General features: G+C 41.2%; 1 protein-coding gene across 1 annotated transcript in view; it reads right to left on the bottom strand.

Annotated features, from left to right (window-relative positions):
* Positions 1–20,711, bottom strand: part of LOC109934869 (kelch-like protein 1) — a 353,701-nt gene that overhangs the window by 73,515 nt on the left and 259,475 nt on the right. Inside the window, exons 6-7 of the mRNA XM_048598407.1 lie at positions 4,302–4,359; positions 1,478–1,495 (exon numbers count right to left, since the gene is read on the bottom strand). Of these exons, the coding sequence (XP_048454364.1) occupies positions 1,478–1,495; positions 4,302–4,359 (76 nt within the window). The remainder of the gene's footprint in view (positions 1–1,477; positions 1,496–4,301; positions 4,360–20,711) is intronic.

Raw genomic sequence — 20,711 nt, 5'->3', positions numbered from 1 at the left:
TCAATACCTTAGATGTCCTTGACTTATATAACTCTGTACCACATACTACTACTTACTTGTTCATTACGTTATGACCAGGTAAGCAGGGGTAGAATAGCTTCCAATCTTTTCTCTCTCTACTTATTTGACAACAGGTTTTTTTTGTGAAAGGGATACATTTGCCAAATTAGCATTAACCTTCTATGTGTTATGACCATAAAGGAACAATTGGATAATTTTCTTGAGCTCAACAATAAAAGAGGTTAGCTTTATTATACTTGAACTGATCTAAGTAAAATAATAAAACATGCTTCGACTTTCACACAAACATGTGTGACCTTGAAGTTCCACACACGCAAATACAGATTACAGGATTGCAAAATTAAAATCCATAAAAGTTTAAAGTTTTAAATCTGTAGTTTTGAGACTCTGCTGGCTTCAGCCAAACTTTGATGGTCTTTTTGCTTTCTCTTGGTGATATTCTGCTTTTAGCATCAAGACAATTAAAAACCGTGATGGTGATTGATGATCTATTTGATTTAATAGAGACAGAGCTGTGGAGTTGAGTTCATTCGTTAAAAGTTTGTGTCTGCTGAAAATAGAAAGAGAGTCAATGGCCGACAGGGCAAACGTTCATGAGTTGGGTTAACAGACGCAAGAGGGAGGAATGATCTCTTTCTGTCTCTCTGTTGTTTGTTCAATTCTACAGAGAAAATCTGCTCTTTAAACACACAAAGGATTATGATGCCACGTGACATCCATTTAAAACTGACTAGTAATTCAAACACAATTGTATTTCTAATTGTAACTTGATTAGGTTACAGGAATTCCTCACATAGCCATGCCCACATTGTTCAACTGATTGGGTGCTTTGATGGTTTGTCTGCACTCAGCTGAGAATCTGGGCATTGTACTCATGGAGAAGTAAATATGGTTCATGCATACTCATGTGAAGACATTGTTTTTGACTGGTTTCTGCAGATCCCATCCCCATCTCAGTGGAATTAGAAAGTGATGTACAATAAGGAAAATTAGATCGCCACCTTGGCTATGAAATCTGTCACTTTTATCTGAGTTTTAAAACAATGTTTGTTATTAGAAGTTTAATTCATGTTTCCTGTTGATGGTTAAAACCATGATCTGGGCATGAACCATATCTTCATGGCAATGACGTAACTAGAGCTGTAGCCTGGAGTGTTGCTTTAACAGTTTAGTTACAAAGAATAATATCCTTGCTGCTTTACTGCACTATTTATTTTGGCAACTAAAGTCAACTCATTCTCGGTAAATGTTTGCCCTTTGCCGGAAGAAATTAAGTATAAACAACAGTAATGGCTGTGGTGCCATCACTAATCACTTGTTATATAAAAAGTTAGATGATTATTGGGGTTTCCAACCATCCAGAGTGATGCACCATAGCTGGTGAATGGGTTGCCTATGATTAAATTGCTTTTGAGTCAGAGTAACAATTCAACACTACAGTTCAAGTACCAACTACCTTTATTATTTTCAATTCCTTATTTACATCTTTCTCCTTCACTTGCACACTTTTCTCTATCTGTTTCTCTCATCACTCATTTCTTTCTTTTGTAATCCCTGACTTCTGTCTGCTTCTCTGTGATGATAGTGTGGCTGTAAGAGATATATTTTCTCCTGGTTTCTTTTTTGAGAGAGATTGAATGAGATGTGTCGAGCAGTCTGTGGTAGCGTAAACACCGTGCGAGGCCCTAGGTTTTTCCTAAAGTTGGAATAATAGAAGCAGCCTCGATGGCCGTGGCCACCTGTCACAGGCTAGGATTTCCAGTATTATTTTTAGCTTTTAGATTCGGCTGAAGCTGCTGGAGCCTTGAAGAAGTAGAAGCTATTTTTCCCCTCTCTCGGTAATGGCTAGAAACTGGGATTTTTCTTCCTACTGCAGGCATTGCATGTGAGAAAATCTGATTTCTGAATTCGCCTTTTTGCCAAGAGGTGTGTTTATGGGATGTTACTATATTGGAACAGTTAATCAGTAATAGTTACCTTATCTATTATTCTGTTATGTTTTACAATAGAGCTAAGTTATTCTAAGTTCTTCTTTCTTTTGTTGTATTTTAACTATAGTGTTTGAATAAATTGTGTTTTGAATAACGTCAAGTAGTTTGACCAGTCAAATTGTACCTGAAACACATCACTTTACATTTGTCTTTAAAAGTAAGAAAATGTTAGGGTCTAGGCTACCTTCTTAAAATATTTTGAGGAGGTCTGGTCTGGTCCATAACACCTCCCTTATCTATGGTGTCCTCAACTCCTATTTTTAAGAAGAAATCCTCAATAGGAACAAATAAGTTGCTCTCAGAATTCCCAAGGCACAATATATCAGCCTGTTCAATGTCACTAATCTTTGCTCACATCAGAAACTGCCTCAGGTGTCATAACTGATGTGGGTCTTGGCTTCACTATTGCATTTTACTATAACTTAGAGATCAGCTGCAAAGCAATGTGAAAAATAGTTGAAAAGTTACCTCAATATTTGAATACTGAGCCAATAATACTCATAATTTGCTTTATACATTTAGCCAACATTAAATATGGAGGTCTGATGTAAGGCTGAACAATAAATTTTAACTCTTTTGAAAGATTATTCTCTTACACTAAGTTAAAATTCATCTCAATATTAGCTTGTTTCTCTTTCATTACAAATGCTGGCCGATCTGCTGAGTGTTACCAGTGTGCCCTGTTCTTATTTCAGATTTGCGAAAGGAATTTGCTTCTATTTGTTTTTTAAAAAAAGTTATTTCTATTCAAAAATATAACGGCTACAAGAAAAGCAAAGAGTGACTTAGTACAAACTTACCCTATCTCTCTGTCCACATTCAATGAATGCAAATTCTATGTAATAAAAGTTCTCTAATCAGCAAAGTTATACAATGTACAATTTTGTCTGACCCTTAGGTATAGAATGATGGAGTGCCACATTGTCAGAAGTACTGAAGACCCATTCTACCTGTCAGTAGATTGCCAGGATATTGAATTTACCCTTCATTGAAATCCATGACTAAAAGTGGGGAGAGTTCAGAATCAAATGTGCACTTCATCTTGTGCATTTCTCAGTTAGCTTAAATTTGACCCCACCGTCTTTCAGATGTGACATTTAACCAAGGCCCCAAATATTTTTCTAGGTGGTTATAAAAGGTTAGGCAGCATATGAAACAAGAAGAAAGTGGGATAGTTTATCTTACAAGAGGAGAGAACTGCCTTTCTGATAGGCAATTCTGATCAGGGCTCCTTCTTAAATGTAAAGTCATACTTCCATCTGACAGTTCTTTCATAGCAAGAACTGAGACTGGGGGGCAAAATGTGACATGTTTACACAGGGGTCAGTTGCTGTATTCTATAAATTAAAGGTCCAGAATGAGAACCAGGCACTTTGAAGAGAATTGAGGGTAACGTGCTGGCAGGATATGGGATGTTGGCTGCCAGGTTAGTAGGATACCAGCTGGGCAGGGTCTGGGAGGCAAGGGGACCAGGTAAGTGATGCAATGTTTTGGCTAGATTGAGGTGAGCAAGAGAAGTCAAATTCCTTGGGGGAGAGGAAAGGTGGGTTTTGAGTTGGAGGGTTTGCAGTCTTTTGGCAGGAGAAAGGACTGTAAAACAGTTCAGATTGCGCTGGTAGGGTGATAAGGGTGGGGGGTCATGAGATAAGGGTAGCTGGTACGGAGCAGAGAAAGGGGTAGTAGATCTCAAGTGGGTGAACAGAGATGTCAAATCTAGAGTGTGTTAAGGATGGTGCTGGGGTTCCTGGAGGTGGATTGTGGGGGGATCGAATCTGGAACAAGTGAAGTGGGAATTGGTCCTTGGAGTTGAAGGGGATTCAGTTGTTGGTGAGTGAACAGGATTCAGCTGCAGAGTGAAGGAGGGGAGAGATTAGGTCCTGGTTGTGAAGGGGAGGTCAGATCCAGGGGTGTGAAAGCAGTGTCAAGGCAATGGTATGTAAATAATCTGGAGGTTGTGGAATTGAGAGTGTGGATGGGGTCAGTTTAATAGTTACTCAGGAGTTAGTCTACATATTCAACAGTTTAACTTTTATTAGGTAATATTTACTCAATTTCATCTGAAGCTTCCAAAGTCTCCGATTTAAATGGAGACTTTCAGATCTTCCAGGCATAAGGGAATTGTCCAGCAGAATCTTTATTTTCCTGGTAATTTCCTTCAGCGAGTGGTACGAGAGGGATTTTGCAAGGTCCCCCAAGTGTAATACCCCTCTCTGCTAGAAACATCTGTCTGTTCATCTGAAAATCCAGGCCGATGTTTTTTTGATGTCTTGGGGGCCCCTTATCCCTTACTCTGTACCTCCAAAAACGTGGCTAACAAATCACTTATTTCACTGATGAATGTGAATTTCTGCAATACAATAAGTCAGCCATTATTCAGCTGGGTGCACTGTCACTTATGGGACCTGAGCACAAAAGCACAGTTGACACTGCAGTGAAAATTTGAGGGACAACTGCATGCTCAAGCATTATGCCTTTTGGATGAAACATCAAACCAAGATTCCAAACAGACCATTCATTTTGAAATGAAATTTTCAAGGAGCAGAGAAATTATCGACAATGTCCTGGTCAATATTTATCTCTGTTATCATCATATATGCACATTACCTAATTATTATTACCACAAGCTGTCATAGCTTGCTGTGTGCAAAATTGTTGTCACATTTCCTAAGTTATAAGTGAGGAGAGTTTAAAGATACAGCATTGGCTGTAACTTGATCATGAAAAATGTTATATAAGTGCAAGTTTTCTTTGCTTTATTTTCAATGTTTGCCTGCAAAACCATATTTGAAAAACAATTCACTGGCTATGAAGTCCTTTGCAAAAACCTGAGGACATAAAAGACATTTCACAAGTTCAAATGCATTTTTTCTTACACTGTCTTACACAGAATATGAAAAAGTGCTCTTCATTACATATTTAAAAAGTCCATCATATCTTTGCTGATATGATCTACACAAGCAATATTACTCCATTTATTATTTAAATGATTTGCAACCATTTGGCCTAGAAGGGATTTTGGATTCAGTTTATACATTTTCCTCATATAAGCTCAATTATCTTCCAAAGAGATGAGATGACTAGGGTTTTGATTACGAATACAAGATTGATAAAGGATGGGAAAAGACCCACTCATCTAGGCAACCTTTCCCTTAAAGATGTGATACCTTGTGAATCACAATGCCTTTTAAACATAATTTAATCTCCGGGGAAAGGCAAGGAAATCGACTAAAATATTAAAAGGCATAAGTTAGGGAGAAAATATTGTGGGAAATTTCCTTCCCATGACCACAGGTAATCATAATTGGCCTGGAAAATCAAAACAGTAAATTGGATTCTCAGGCAAATCAAATCTTTAAAAAATTTAATGTTGAAAAAATAAGCTGAAAGTCTGCAACACAGACATGAAATTCTGAAAATACAGAGTGAATCAGTCAGTATCAGGAGAAAGAATAAGCAAGTTCTTCAGAACTGTCAACACTATTTACTTTAGCATCAGGAGGAGTTGATCTGCTGCCTATTATACCTTTGGCTTAACTGGAAAGGGTACTGAATGAGGAGGTTGGTGGGAGAAATTTATGATGGGCAGGCATTCTGCTATTATCTGTCTTCCATCACTGATCAAAGAGAATATCAACCCCCAAGACTTTGGCAGCAATTCAAACCTCCGCTCAAACAATAGGGAAATGTTCCAAGCCCACACAATTCTTATTGTTTGCAATGACTCAATTAAACTTATTAGTGTCATAGGTGATTGTTGATTTTTTAAATAATAAAATTACAGATCATCTTGATCGGTTAATGAAGCAAACAAAACCTCCTGCAAAATTACATCTCAAACAACACACATACATATATCTGGAAAGCCTATGGTCATACTAGTCTGAAAATGCCTAACCCTGACTGATAACTGAAGCTAAACAGACTTGAGCCTGGCTAATACATGGAAGACCACCTAGAAAAATTAAGGGATTTTACAATGCGCTGATAGCATCCCTACCTTTCATCTCTGAAGTCCAGTTTCAAGTTCCACCTGCACCAGAAGGCATGTCATAACATGTCTGAACAAGCTGATCAAAAATATAAATACCTTTACATGTCTCGACAACTCCTGTACATAGTCTAGTCCTCATCTTATAAAATGGGTATGAGGATGGATAAAGGCAAAAAAGATTTACAAGGATGAGATCAGAAGTGAGAAGCGATATCTGTTACATTATGTTATGAACTTTCAGTCAGCACTTCAAAAATTGGATGCATACAGTTTGTTAAAATGGTTGCTGTAAATCAAGTGACCCTTGGCAGCTGTGGCATGGGTTAGCATGGATGAGGCATGGAGTGTGAGAGCCTGAAACCAGGAGGGACATGTTGTGAATTAATCTTTATTTTAAAGCTTTGAACACAGTGCTCGAAGCCCCAGGCAGTCCAAAGTTTCAAGAGAATATTTCAATAAATGTGGTCATTCACAGGCATCTAGGTAATTGAAACATGCCTTTGTTTAAAGATGGATCAATACAAAAGAACTACAGAACTCTGATGAGACTGACTCTCTGTTTCACTCTGATATAGGGGAACATTGAAATTTGCCCCCCCTCCCCCACCCCCCAACCCCGCAGATTTCATTCCCAAGTCAGCTACACAGAGGTGGAAAATATCCCAACACCACGAACCCAAACTTTAAAAATGGCCATCTGTGCTTCCCAATTTGGGTCTGTGGTGGGCACATTTAGTTGTGATTCAGGCAGGACAGCCTGGCAATATTGGAGGAAGGTCTTGGTTTCTGAGGTGAGTTTTATAGAAAGACAGCCTGGCATTGTGTTCAAAGTTTAAAAATAAAGATTAACACAAAAGCATCCTTCCTGCTTTCAACCACTTGGTCTCCATGCTCCATCCCTGCCAGCCCACGCCACCTAATGCTCTGTACCAATCCCCATGGCCTCATACACTCCATGCTAACCCATGTCTGTGTACCCATATCCCTTGGCCCCTCATACCCTCTGTGCCAACCTACCCTTGCCCTTCACCCATAGACCTTCAGTTGTCTATGACACCCTATTCCTCCATGCCTAGCCATCTATTTCCCATGGATACTGACACCACTGGTGTCTCCAATCATTCCCATAGTCCTTTATAGCTCCTAAATCAACTTAGTGGTAACTCAAGAACCTCTTACCGTGCTTTGCCTTTCTCTGTCTATGTCAACTCATCTCGTATCCAATATGGCCATACTTTAGAAGGCATCCTGGCAAAATCACAGGTTATTTGTCTCTGATGATGTCACTACTGTCATGAGGCAGTGAGCACAGCGAAGATTATGGACCCTGTCAACATCCAGCAACAGTATTGAAGACTTGCCCTCCAGAACTTGCTGCATCCTCAGCCAAAATGTTCTACACAGCTACAACACTGGCTTTTACTCAACCATGTGAAAAAAAAAATGTGTACTATATGTTCCTGTACACAAAAAGAAGCAGCATTCCAATCTGGCCAATTTAATGTCCAATCAGTCTATTCTTAATCACTAGTAAAGTGATGGAAGGTGCCATCAATAGTACTGTAAAGCAGCACCTGCTCAGCAATAGGCTGTCACTGATGCTTAGTTTGTGTTCCACTGGAGCTAGGTCAGCTCATGACTTCATTTCAGCCTTGGTCCAAACATGGACAAAAGAACTGAATTCCAGAGGTGAGGTTAAAGTAACAGCTCTAAGGATTAAGACTCCATTTAACCCAGTGTGGCATCAAGGAACCCTAGTAAAACTGGAGTCAATGGGAATCAGGGATAAAATTCTTTGCTGGTTGGAGTCATGCCTAGCAAAAAGGAAGATGGTTGTCATTGTTGGATGTAGCCATCTCAGCTCCAGTGTAGCTCTATCGGAATTCCTTAGGGTAGTGTCCTAAGCCAAACTATCTGTTTCTTCAATGACCTTCTCTTCATAATAAAGTCAGAAGTGGGGATGATCACTGATGCTTGCACAAAATCCAACACCTTTTGCAACTCTTCAGATATTGCAGCTGATTGGGTCCAAATGCAGTGAGACCGAGATAATATCAGGCTTGGGCTGAAATTTCACTTTTTTAAGAATCCCTACAGTGTGGAAACAGGCAATTTGGCTCAACAAGTCCACACCAACTCCCCAAAGAGCATCCCAGCCAGACTCACGCCACACTCCTATCCCTGAAGCCCTGCATTTCCCATTGCTAATCTACCTAACCTACACATCCCTGGATACTGCGGGCAATTAGCATGGACAATCCACTTAACCTGCATATCCTTAGACTGTGGGAGGAAACTGAGGCACCCAGAGTAAACCCACACAGACACAGGGAGAATGTGCAAACTCCACACACAGTGTGGAATTGAACCCGGGTCCATGGTGCTGTCATGCAGCAGTGCTAACCAGTGAGCCATCATGGAAAGTAACTTTGTGCAGCAATGACCATCTCCAATAAGAAGCAATTTAACCATCTTGGCAGTCAATGGCATTATCATCACTGAGTCCCTCATGAGCAACATTTGTGCAGTTACCATCCACCAGATTCTGAACTGTTTCAGAGATAGTAGGAACTGCAGATGCTGGAGAATCTGAGATAACAAGGTATAGAGCTGGATGAACACAGCAGGCCAAGCAGCATCAGAGGAGCAGGAAGGCTGACGTTTCGGGCCTGGACCCTTCTCCAGAAATGGGGGAGGGGAAGGGGTTTCTGAAATAAATAGGGAGAGAGGGGGAGGCGGATAGAAGATGGATAGAGGAGAAGATAGGTGGAGAGGAGACAGACGGGTCACAGCGGTGGGGATGGAGCCAGTAAAGGTGAGTGTAGGTGGGGAGTTAGGGAGGAGATAGGTCAGTCCGGGGAGGACGGACAGGTCAAGCGGGCGGGATGAGGTTAGTAGGTAGGAGATGGGGGTGGGGCTTGAGGTGGGAGGAGGGGATAGGTGGGAGGAAGGCCAGGTTAGGGAGGCGGGGGCGAGCTGGGCTGGTTTTGGGATGCGGTAGGGGGAGGGGAGATTTTGAAGCTTGTGAACTGTACCAGCCATATAGATATATTGCTACAAGAACAAGTTAGAGTCCAGGAATACTGCAGCAAAAAATTCACTTCCTGACTCCCCAAAGCCTGTCCACCATTTACAAGGTACAAGTCAAGAGTGTGATGGAATACATCCCACTTGCCTGGATGCAGCACCAACAACACTCAAGAAGCTTGAGATCACCCAGGAAAAAAGCTGCCCACTTGATTGGTACCACATCCATGAAAACCCATTTCCTCCTCCACCAATGCTAAGTCTGTAATGAGTATAAGAGGTACTGCAAAATTCACCAAAGGATGACACCTCCAAGCCCACAACCATTATCTTCTAGAATGACGAGGTCAGCGGATACATGGGAACACCACAAGCTGCAAGTTTTTCTCCAATGCACTCACCATCCTTACTTGGAAATATATCACCATTCTTTCAATGTTCCTGGGTGAAAATCCTAGAATTTCCTCTCTAAAGGCATTATGGTCTAAATACAGCACAAAGACTGCAGTGGTTCAAGAAGGCAGTTCACCACAATATTCTCAATGCGAAAATTAAAAACAATGCATTTTTGTTGATACTAAAAACAGTCAACAAATTGAAATTTCCTCAACAAATCCCTTATGCAAACAAACATTTCAGTTTAATGCTTAATATTTAATTCTGTGAGCAGTTTGAGCTACATTCAAAATGATCAGTTGACAGCAACCCATTGTGAAAATGATAGTCATGCAGTGCAATTCCTACAACAGCTATCTCAATAGGAAGACTGAAATATCAAGCATTTTTTTTCTCTCATTTACATCCATGCATTTTTGGATAGTTATATGACAGCTTTGCAGTCTTAATTATCATCCAAGTCAGCAAGAAAGTGGTGGAAGAGATCATCAACAGTATCATCAAATAGAATTCACTCAATAATAATCTGCTTATTGATGCTCAGTTTGGTTCACACCAATGCCCTTCAGCCCAGGCCTCATCATAATCTTCAACTGAATAAGGACAAAATAACTGAACTCAAAGTGAGGTGAGAGTAACTGCTCTTGACACAAAGACTGCTTTGACTGTAAATGACATTAAGGCGCAAACTGGAGTCAATGGAAATCAGTAGAAATCTGTTTACTGATTGGAGTTGTACAAAGCTCAGTAGCAGAGTGTATACTATCTACAAGATGCACTGCAGAAATTCACCAAAGATCCTTAGATAGCACATTCCAAACCCATGACTACTTCCATCTGAAGGACAAGGGACAGCAGAAATATGGGAACACCACCACCTTCAAGTTCCCCTCCAAGCCACTCACCAACTTGACTTGGAAATATATCCCCGTTCCTTCATTGCTGCTAGGTCAAAATCCTGGAATTCCCTCCCTATTGGCATTGTGGATCAACCCACAGCAGGTGGACTGCAGCAATTTAAGAAGGCAGCTCACCACCACCTTCTCAAGGGCAACTAGGGGATGGGCAATAAATGGTGTTCAGCCCGCGACACCCACATCTCACAACTGAATTTAAAAAAAGATTATTGTAACTGTTTGCGGTCAATCATCACTCACAGGACATCTCTACGGGAGTTCCATGTATAATGTTCTTGGCCCAATGATCTTCACAATGTTCAGCACCATTCATAACTTCTTAGATAGTGAAGCCGCCCACGGCTGTACACAGACCTACTGTACCTACAGTGGAAGGTCAGAGACGATGGATCCTGCAGCCAATAACTCACCTCCTGACTCTCCAGGTCCGTTCTCTACAAGAGAGCAAAACAGGAGTGTGATGGAATAATCTCCACTTACCTGCCTGGGTATAGCTCCAACAACACTCAAGACTCTCAACACAACCCAGGACACAGCAGCCTGATTCATTGATACTACATCCACCCCATCAAACACAGTGGCAAGAGTGGCACTATCTACAAGATGCATGCCACAATTCACCAGGGCTCCTATGATAGCACCTATGACTCGGTACCTCTTGCACCTAGAATGACATGCGCAGCAGATGCATGGAAATACGACCATCTGAAAGTTTCCCTCCAAGCCACATACCATCCCGTCTTGGAAATATATCACTGTTACTTCAGTGTCACTGTGTCAAAATCTTGGAGCTCCGATCCTAACAGCTCAGTGGCATACCTGCTAGACAGCAGTGGTTTAAAAGAAAACAGTTGACCACTTCCTTTTTCAAGGTAATTCGGGATTGGCAGTAAATGGTGGCTCAGCCTGATATAGCCTTACCCCATGCATAAATAAAATAAAGAATTTATACACCTTTATATGTACAATCATGCATATTTTTCGCAATCCCAAAAGATGCCTCACATCCCTCAAAGGCTGTGTTAATTTCAACAAAAAGTGTGGAGCTGGAGGAACACATGCATTCACGTGCACATCCATCAACTTGGTCTATTGCATCTACTGCTCCCGATGTGGCCTCCTCTACATCGATGAGACCAAGCAGAGACTCAGGGACCATTTTGTAGAACATCTGCACTCTGTACACGACAAACGACAACACCTTCCGGTCGTGAAACATTTTAACTCCCCCCTCCCATTCCCTGAGTGACATGTTCATCCTGGGCCTCCTCCAGTGTCACAATGACGCTACCCGCAAACTGAAGGAGCAACACCTCATATTCCGCTTTGGGAGCCTACAGCCCAACAGCCTAAATGTGGATTTTACCAGTTTCAAAATCTCCCCACACCCCAAGCTTCATCCCATGACCGACCCTCCCTCTCATTCCCGCCCCCTTGACCTGACACAACCTGTCCATCTTCTCTCCCACCTATCCGCTCTTCCCACCTCAGTGACCAATCCCGAACACTCCCTCCCTGCACTCACCTTTCACCATCCCACCTACCTTCCCCAGCCCCACCCCCTCCTCTCTCTATTGACTTCTGAGCTTCCCTCCCCCTCCCCATTTCTGAAGAAGGGTCCTGACCTGAAACGTCAACTTTCCTGTCCCTCTGAGGCTGCCTGCTCTTCTCTCACGTAGTGTCCACACTGAGTTTTAAACTCCAGGGGCTCTGAAACCTGACTTCATTGGAGGCAGCTGATGATTTAAATGGCCAGCTGCCTCTGGGAACTGTACATTTATAAACTACAGACTGCCCCACACCCACCCTTTGAAAATGAGAAATATTGTGCCTCGGGGTGGCAATTTTGATCCCTGACTTCTTCCAGCATTCTACCCACAGTGGAGATACAGTCTGTCATGTCAAAAATCTTGACCTTTATGAGTTTAAGATAGATATGGAAACTACCAAACTGTCACTGTATTATGGTGGATTTGTTCATCCAAACTGGACTGGGTGCCTCAAATTCTTGTACGATTAAACAACACCGTAGGATGACTATAAGTAACATGCACATCACCCTCTCTTTTACAAAAATGATTTTGAAGGTGTGGAAGCCACATGATCAGGAAACTATGTGGCTGCTAAAATCAGCTAAAAATTACAGTGTGTTGTAGAATTACACCAAAAGCCATCAAATTAGCAGTAAGCCATCACCCACCAAGGTAATTTATAAAAATGTCTCATATGTGGGAACCCGCCTAAACTGTTCCAACCTCAATTTCTCCTGAGAAACAATCTCCCAGATATTGTATAATCTATCGCCCTCAATGATATGTTTAAAATGAGGCAAATAAGCCAACATCACCTCCTGTTTATGGGAGAGTTCAAAACTACCACTACCCTTTGTATGCCAACATATTCTTTAACCACACCTTCTGAGAGGCCTTATTTAAATTTTAATTTCAAATAATTAAAAAAAAGGCAGGAGCGTGATCTGATACAGAACTTTAAAAATCTGAAGGTGTTAAACAGGTTACATGTGAGAGATGTTTTTCCTGTGCAGGAATCTAAAATTATTGACCATATTTAGAATAAATCAAAAAGAGAATTCAGGAAAAACATCTTTAACCAGAGACTGGTTAGAAAGCAGAAAATGCTACCATGAGAGTACTTCTGGTAAGTTGCACAGATTCATAAAGGGGAAGTTTGATATGGTTAGGAAGGAGAAACAAAAAGGAGGCTATGTTAAATTGACTGCATGATGATGGATTGAAGGTGGCCTGTTTGAAGCAGAAGAGTTAGTTTTATAGCGACTTCCACAGCCTCAGAACATCTCAAGGTGTTTTGCAGCCAATTAAGTACTTTTGAAAAGCAGTCATTGTTATAATTAGGAAGCATTAGCATTATCAAATTGGATCAAATGACCTGTTTCTGCACTGTGCATTGAATATTATTCTATGTAATGTTACAATTACAATATGAAAGTGCCTAAAGGAATTTGTCATAATTTGAAATGCTATTGTACCATAATGAAATTGAAACTCTGTATTGCTCTACTTTTGATGACCTTAATGTCACATTTCCACAACATCCCAATATCCCTTCATGTCATTGTGTCAAGAAATCTATCAATCTCTGTATTGTTCATAGTCAATGACTGAACTTTCCCCACTCTCCGGGGTAGAGAACTTCAAAGATCCACCATCCTCTGAGTGAAGGTGCTCTTCCTCAACTCAGTCTGAAATGGCTTGCCTTTTATTTTGAGAATTCTAGACCTCACTGCCAAAGAAAACATACCTTTTGCATCTACTCTGTCGACCTTTTAAGAATCTTGTGAGTGTCTGTGAAATTGCTTTCTAAACACCAGAGATTGCTGGAGCAGTCTGCTCAATCTCTCCCTCTATTGTAAGTATGCTCTTCCTAAGGCAAGAGGAAAAGAATTGCAAGCAATACTCCAGGTGCAGCCTCACTCATGGTCTATATAATTGAAACTGTACTAAAACTTAGTGCCTGTTTGAAAATTCTCTTGCAATAACCTTCTGAATTGTTTGCTACAGCTGCTTGCTCACTTTCAATGAATCATAAACAAAGACAACTTGGTCCCATTGGACATCAACACTTTCCAGTCTCTCAGTATTTATGACATAGGCTACATCACTTTTCAGAGTAGACATCCTCAGGCTTCTCTACATTATATTTCATCAGTCAACCTCTTGTCCATGTCTGTCTAAATTTCCTTGAAACCTCTTTGCATCCTCCTCACAGCATTCATTCCAAATTTTTGTATCATTTACAAACTGGGAAATTTGAAATTGGTCCCCTTATCCAACTCACTGATGTAGATTGTGAAAAGCTGTGGTTCAAAACTTGATCCTTACAGTACCAATTGCCAAACCAAGAATAATCCATTTATTCCTATTCTTAGCTTTCTACCTGTTAACCAATCCTCGATCCTTATACTTTAGGATAACCATACCACCTTGAAACCCATGTGCTTTAATTTTGTTTACTAAACTGTGTAAGACTTTATCAAAAGTCTTCTGCAAATCTACAATATCACTGGTTTCCTGTATTGGCTCTACAAGTAAGATCATCAAAAACTCCATCAACTCTATACTATAGTCATCGGGGGATTCAATGGTAAGGAGAATAGATAGGCTTTTCTGTCGCCACAAATGAGAGTCCAGGATGGTGTGTTGCCTCCCTGGTGCTAGGATCCTGAATGATTTGGAGCAGTTGCTGGACAATCTAGAGGGGGAGGTGAACAGCCAGTGGTTGTGTGGCACGTTGGTACTAACGACATAGGTTAAAAAAAGGGATGAGGTCCTAAAAGCAGAATATAGAGAACCAGGAAGAAGGTTGAAAAGTAGGACCTCAAAGGTAGCTATCTCAAGATCATTACCAGTGCCACGGGCTAGTCAGAGTAGAAACAGCAGGATACATAGGATTCACACATGGCTGAAAAGATGGTGTGATGGTGTGAAGTGGTGTGTTTCAAATTTGTGGGGCATTGGGATTGGTTCTGAGGGAGTTTTGACTTGTACAAACTGGGCGAATAACACTTGGGCAGGACCAGGACTGATGTCCTTGGGGGCGTACTTGGTAAAGTGGTTGGGGAGGGTTTAAATTAGTGTGGCGGGGGATGGGAACCAGAGGAGTAGGGCAGTAGATGCAGAAATTGTGGGAGAAGCAGAAACCAAGGCAATCATGACTAAGAACAAGAACATGCAGGGAAATGGTGCTGAAAAGAGCAGGGGAGGTGGTCTGAAATGCATGTGTTTCAATGTAGGAAGTATTACAGACAAGGTAGATGAACTCAGAACTTTGGTTAGTACTTGGAACTATGACAGTTTGCAGTTATGGACTCTTGGCTGAAAGAGGGACAGGACTGGCAGCTGAATGTCCCAGGAAATTTATATGTTTTCAGTTGTGATAGAAAGGGATGTAAAAGGGGTGGGGGAGTTGCATTATTGGTAAAGGAGTATCTCGCAGCTGTACTGAGGGAACATGAATGAGAGGACTCGTGCAGTGAGGCAATATGGGTAGAACTCAGGAAGAAGAAAGGTGAAATCACAATGCTGGGGGTGTACTACAGGCCTCCCAATAGTCAGTGGGAGATAGAGGAGAGAATATGTTCACAGATTTGGGAAAGATGCAAAAACAGCACGATTGTTGTGGTGAGTGATTTTAACTTCTCCTGTATTGACTGCGACTCACTATGTGCTAGAGGCTTGGATGGACCAGAATTTGTAAGGACCATTCAGGAGGGTTTATTGACACGGTAAGTAAACAGTCCAACCAGGGAAGGGGTTATACTGAACCTGGTTTTGGGAAATGAGCCCGGCCAGGTCAGTGAAGTTTCACTGGGGGAGCATTTCAGGAGTAGTGACTCTAGTACTGTGAGTTTTAAGGTACTCATGGATAGGGATAACAGCAGTCCTCAGGTGAAGGTGTTAAATTGGAGGGGGCTGTTTGAAGGTAAATTCACATCAGACACGTGGAAGTATTTCAAATGGCAGTGGATAAGAGTTCAGGAGCGGCACGTTCCTGCAAGAATGAAGGATAGGTACTGCATGTTACATGAACCTTGGATGATTAGGGATGTTATGACCCTGGTCAAAAAGAAAAGGGAAGCATATGTAAGGTCCAGGAGAATGGGAACTAATGAAGCCCTTGAAGTATATAAGGAAAGTAGGAAAGAGCTTAAACAAGGAATTAGAAGGGCTAAAATGGGTCATGAAAATTCAGTAGGCTTAAGGAGAATCCCAAGGCTTCTTATACATATATAGAAAGCAAAAGGGTAGCCAGGGAAAGGGTTGGTCCACTCAAGGACAAAGAAGGGAATCTATGTGTGGAGCCACAAGAGGTAGGTGAGGTCCTAATGAATACTTTGTGTTGGTATTCAGCAAAGAGAAGGAATTGGTGGAGGCTGACCTCAGGGAAGGAGTGTCAAATTCCTAAACCAAGTTGCTATTAAATGGAAGAGGTGTTGGGTGTCTCAAAAAGTATTAATGTAGATAAGTCCCTGGGTCTTGATGGGCTCTATCCCAGAATATTGAGGGAGGCAAGGGAACAAATTGCTGGAGCATTGACAGACATCTTTGTATCCGATTTAGCCACAGGTGAGGTTCCAGAGGACTAGAGAATAGCCAATGTTGTCCTATTGTTTAAGAAGAGTAGCTGGGATAATCCTGGAAATTACAGGCCTGTGAGCCTCATGTCAGTGGTAGGGAAATTATTGGAAAAGATTTTCAGGGATAAGATCTGTATGTATTTAGAAGCAAATGGACTTATTAGCAATAGACAGCATGGTTTTGTGCAGGGGAGGGCATGCCTCATTAACTTGATCAAACTTTTTGAGGAGGTGATGAAGATGGTTGATAAGGAAAAAGCAGTTGATGTTGTCTACATGGACTTCATTAGAGCCTTTGACAAGGTCCCTCATGGCAGACTGCTACAAAAGGTGAAGTCACATGGTATCACGGGTGAGCTGGCAAGATGGATACAAAACCGACTTAGTCATAGAAGACAGTGAGTAGCAGTGGAAGAATGCTTTTTGGAATGGAAGGTTGTAATCAGTGGTGTTCCACAGGGATCAGTGCTGGCACCTCTGCTGTTTGTGATCTCCATAAATGATTTGGAGGAAACCATGGCTGCTCTAATTAGTAAGTTTGCAGTCGATACAAAGATTGGTGGAGTTGCGGATAGTGAAGAGGATTTTCAAAGGATACAGCAGGATATAGCTCAGTTGGAGGCATGGGCAGAAAAATGGCAGATGGAGTGTAATCTGGCCAAATGTGAAGTGATGCATTTTGGAAGGTCGAGTACAAGTGGGAATTATACAGTGAATGACAGAACCCTTAGGAGTATTGATATGCAGAGGGATCTCGGACTGCAGGCTCACAGATCACTGAAGTTGGCAGCGCAGGTAGATAAGGTAGTAAAATAGGCTTATGGCATGCTTGCCTTCATTAGAAGGGGCATTGAATATAAGGATAAACAAGTTATGCTGCAGCTTTATAGAATTTTAGTTTGGGTACGCTTAGAATATTGCGTACGGTTCTGGTCACCATACTCCCAGAAAGGTGTGGATGCTTTAGAGAGGGTACAGAAAATGTTTACCAGGATGTTGCCTGGTAAGGGGGATTTTAGCACAGAAAAAACGTTGGATAGACTGGGTTTTTTTTCACTGGAATGCAAGAGGTTGAGGGGCGACCTGACTGAAGCTTATGATATTGTGAATGGCATGAATAGAGTGGAAAGTATGAGGCTTTTTCCCAGGGTGGAGAGGTCAATTAATAGGGGACACTAGTTTAAGATACCGGGGCGTGAAGTTTAAAAGAGATGTGCGAGGCACATTTTTCACACTAAGGGTGGTGAGTGCCTGGAAAGCACTGCCAGAGAAGGTGGTGGAAGCAGATACAATAGCAGCATTGAAGAAACACCTGGACAAATACATGAATAGGAAGGGAACAGTGGAATAAGGGCCCTGTAAGTGAAGACAGTTTTAGTATAGAAGGGCAAAATACATCAGCGCAGGCTTGGAGGGCCAAAGGGCTTGTTCCTGTGCTGTTTTGTTCTTTGTTTCTTGTTCTTTGATAAACATGATTTCCTCTTCACAACTTCCTACACATTATCCAATCAAATAATTATTTCTTAAGTATCCCATAATTGCATCCTTTACAATAGATTCTAGTATTTTCCTTACTACTGACATTTAGCTAATAGGCTGTCGCTCTCCATTTTCTCTCTCATTTCGATCTAATCCAATGTTTATCACTTTCAACATCCTAATCTCTAGACACCACTGCTTTAGCTCAGCATCGAGACCACATCCATGATTCTGATCTCTTCCACAGCTTTGGTATCTATTAACCATGCACGTGTAGACTTCTGATACCGAACATGCGGTACGAAAATGATGGGTGTGCCATGGGATTGTTTATCTAATTGAATTGTGCCTTGTTACTGAAAAGGTTGGCAACCACTGTTCTATGAAACTTGACAAAAATTACATATAACCAAAAGATTGTAAGATTCAATTTTTTTCGAATTTAATGGAAAATTCTATCATACAATGTTGCTGTTCTTTAAAGATTCTTTTACATCAACGTTGTTAATTAGTTCTTTCTAATTGCATAACACTAAATCTAAAATAGCCTGTGCCCTAGTTGGTTCCTCCTCAAATATTATTCTGAAACGTGATCTCAAATATGTCAGAAAATCTTTCTTCAGAACATTGCTCATCTGACTTGCCCAGAATATATATAGATTGAAATCACCCTTGATTACTGCAATTGCCTTACATCTATAAATTCCTGATTTGTATCCTGTCCTACTTTGTCACTACTACTTGGTAGCCTATAAACTACTCCTACTATTGTTTGCTGACTCTTGCTTTTACTTAACTTCATCCAAAAAGATTTACATCTTATTCTTCTGATCGGCATTTCTTTGTGTTTGTTAATATATTGATCCTGTCCTTTACAATCAGCACTAGTACTCTCCATATCCTTTTTTCCATTCCTCTGAAGGTAAAATATTTTTAACATTCAGTTCCCAGTCTTGGTCACTTTGCAACCACATGTCTGCAAAAGCAATTGAATCATATTCTTTTGGTTCCATGAATACTGTTGATTCACCTATCTTATTGCATGTACTGAAAGGTGTCCAGTTAAGAGTGATTGTAATTCTACCTTTTTACCACTGTTCTGTAATTCACTCCGAGTTGAGTTTAGGATTTTCCTGCTGCTTTCCACTTTCACTTACAGCTTTTCAATTTCCCATAACCGACTTTGTTTTTAGTCACATAGAATTCTCTCTCATTTTCCCACCCTACTGACTAGATAGCTTAAGTCCTCCCCAACAGTCCTAGCAAATATCCCCATGAAGACATTAGTCATAGTCCTACAAAGGTGTAAGGCATCCTCATAATGGACACACCTTTCATAGAACTGATCCCGAGGCATCAGAAAACTAAAGACTTCCTTCCCACATCACTTTTTCAGTCACATTTTTCTTCACCCTATCTTTCTATTTTGATGCTCGGTAGTGCATAGTACCAAGAGTAATCCTGAGATTACTTCCTTAGATATCTTCCTTTGCAGCATCTTTTAAAGTTCCCTTATTTCCACTTTCAAGACCTCATCATATTTTCTAATATGTCATGGTGTCACAAGCTTGGCTGTTACTACATTTCTCTGGTGAGCTACCTTTACCTGTATCCAAAGCATAAAACAGGTTAGTGAATGAGATGGTGCAGAAATCCCCTGCGTCTATGTATCTGGTATTCCTAGACTGCAGAGCAGTCAGCTTTCTGCCTTCATGCTTTTTAATCTGTGGTGTGACCACATTGTTAGACATACAATTCACTTAGGTTTCTGCTTCTCAGATGCACCACAGTGGCACCAATCTCTGTTAAAGTTCCACAGCTCAAGGTTTTGAAACTGGAGACACATTTCATCTTCATGAAGAGTCCATGATACAGGGATGGGCATTCCATACCTCTGTGTGAACTTGCCGTGCTTTAAGCTTACTCTCAGACTACTTAATTTACATTGAAGACTAGAAAGTAAAAAGTAAAATTACTTATCAATCAGCTCCAATGAATCTAGCCCTTTGCAAACAGATCCCACACAGGACATTCACCGATCAGCATGTAATGTCACTGATACTTTCAAATAACTAGGCATACACTGATTCCCAGCTGTTCTCTGTGACAGAGAGATGAGTTGACTAGCTCGCCAACTCACAGGTAAGTGGTACCTTGAGCCTTTGTCCCGACTTTTATTCTCTCACTCCATGCCATTTTCAAAGAGGTTGGCTGCCTCCCCGAATCGCAAATATTTTCACCCTAAATCTGTGTCCTTCATTATGAATCCATCAGCTATGCAGAATATTAACTTACTATCTACAAGATCTAGGAATTAATAACCATATAGCTACAGAAACTAAAATAGAACTTGCTGGAAAAGCACATCAGGTCTGGAAGGATCTGTGGAGAGAAAGCAGCATTTCAGGTCTGGTATCCTTTCTTCAGAATGGTCACTGGACCTGAAACATTAACTTTGCTTTCTCTTCACTGATACTGCTAATGCAGGAGGCTAGGGAAGGGCTTGAGAGAGGAATTGGACAGCATAGAAACATGCAAGTGGCATGGGGACATGCACGTGGGGCTGAGACATAGAGGATCTAACAGTCTTTGCAACAAGTGGGGAAAAGTCTAAGAAAATTGAGGCAGGCCCCTTAAACCAACCTGCCCAGCACTCGCCTGCCTCCATAATCAACCAATTAATACCTATCAAGGTGGCAGGCCTGACTACATCACACGTCAACTTCCACAGAATGAAAATATGGTATGGAGGAGATGGAATTAGATGGAACTGC

This window comes from Rhincodon typus, chromosome 6 (genome assembly GCF_021869965.1).
Source record: "Rhincodon typus isolate 14 chromosome 6, sRhiTyp1.1, whole genome shotgun sequence".
Lineage (NCBI taxonomy): Eukaryota > Metazoa > Chordata > Chondrichthyes > Orectolobiformes > Rhincodontidae > Rhincodon > Rhincodon typus.
Note: the sequence above shows the minus strand (reverse complement) of the source record. Positions and strands in the feature narration are given on the sequence as shown.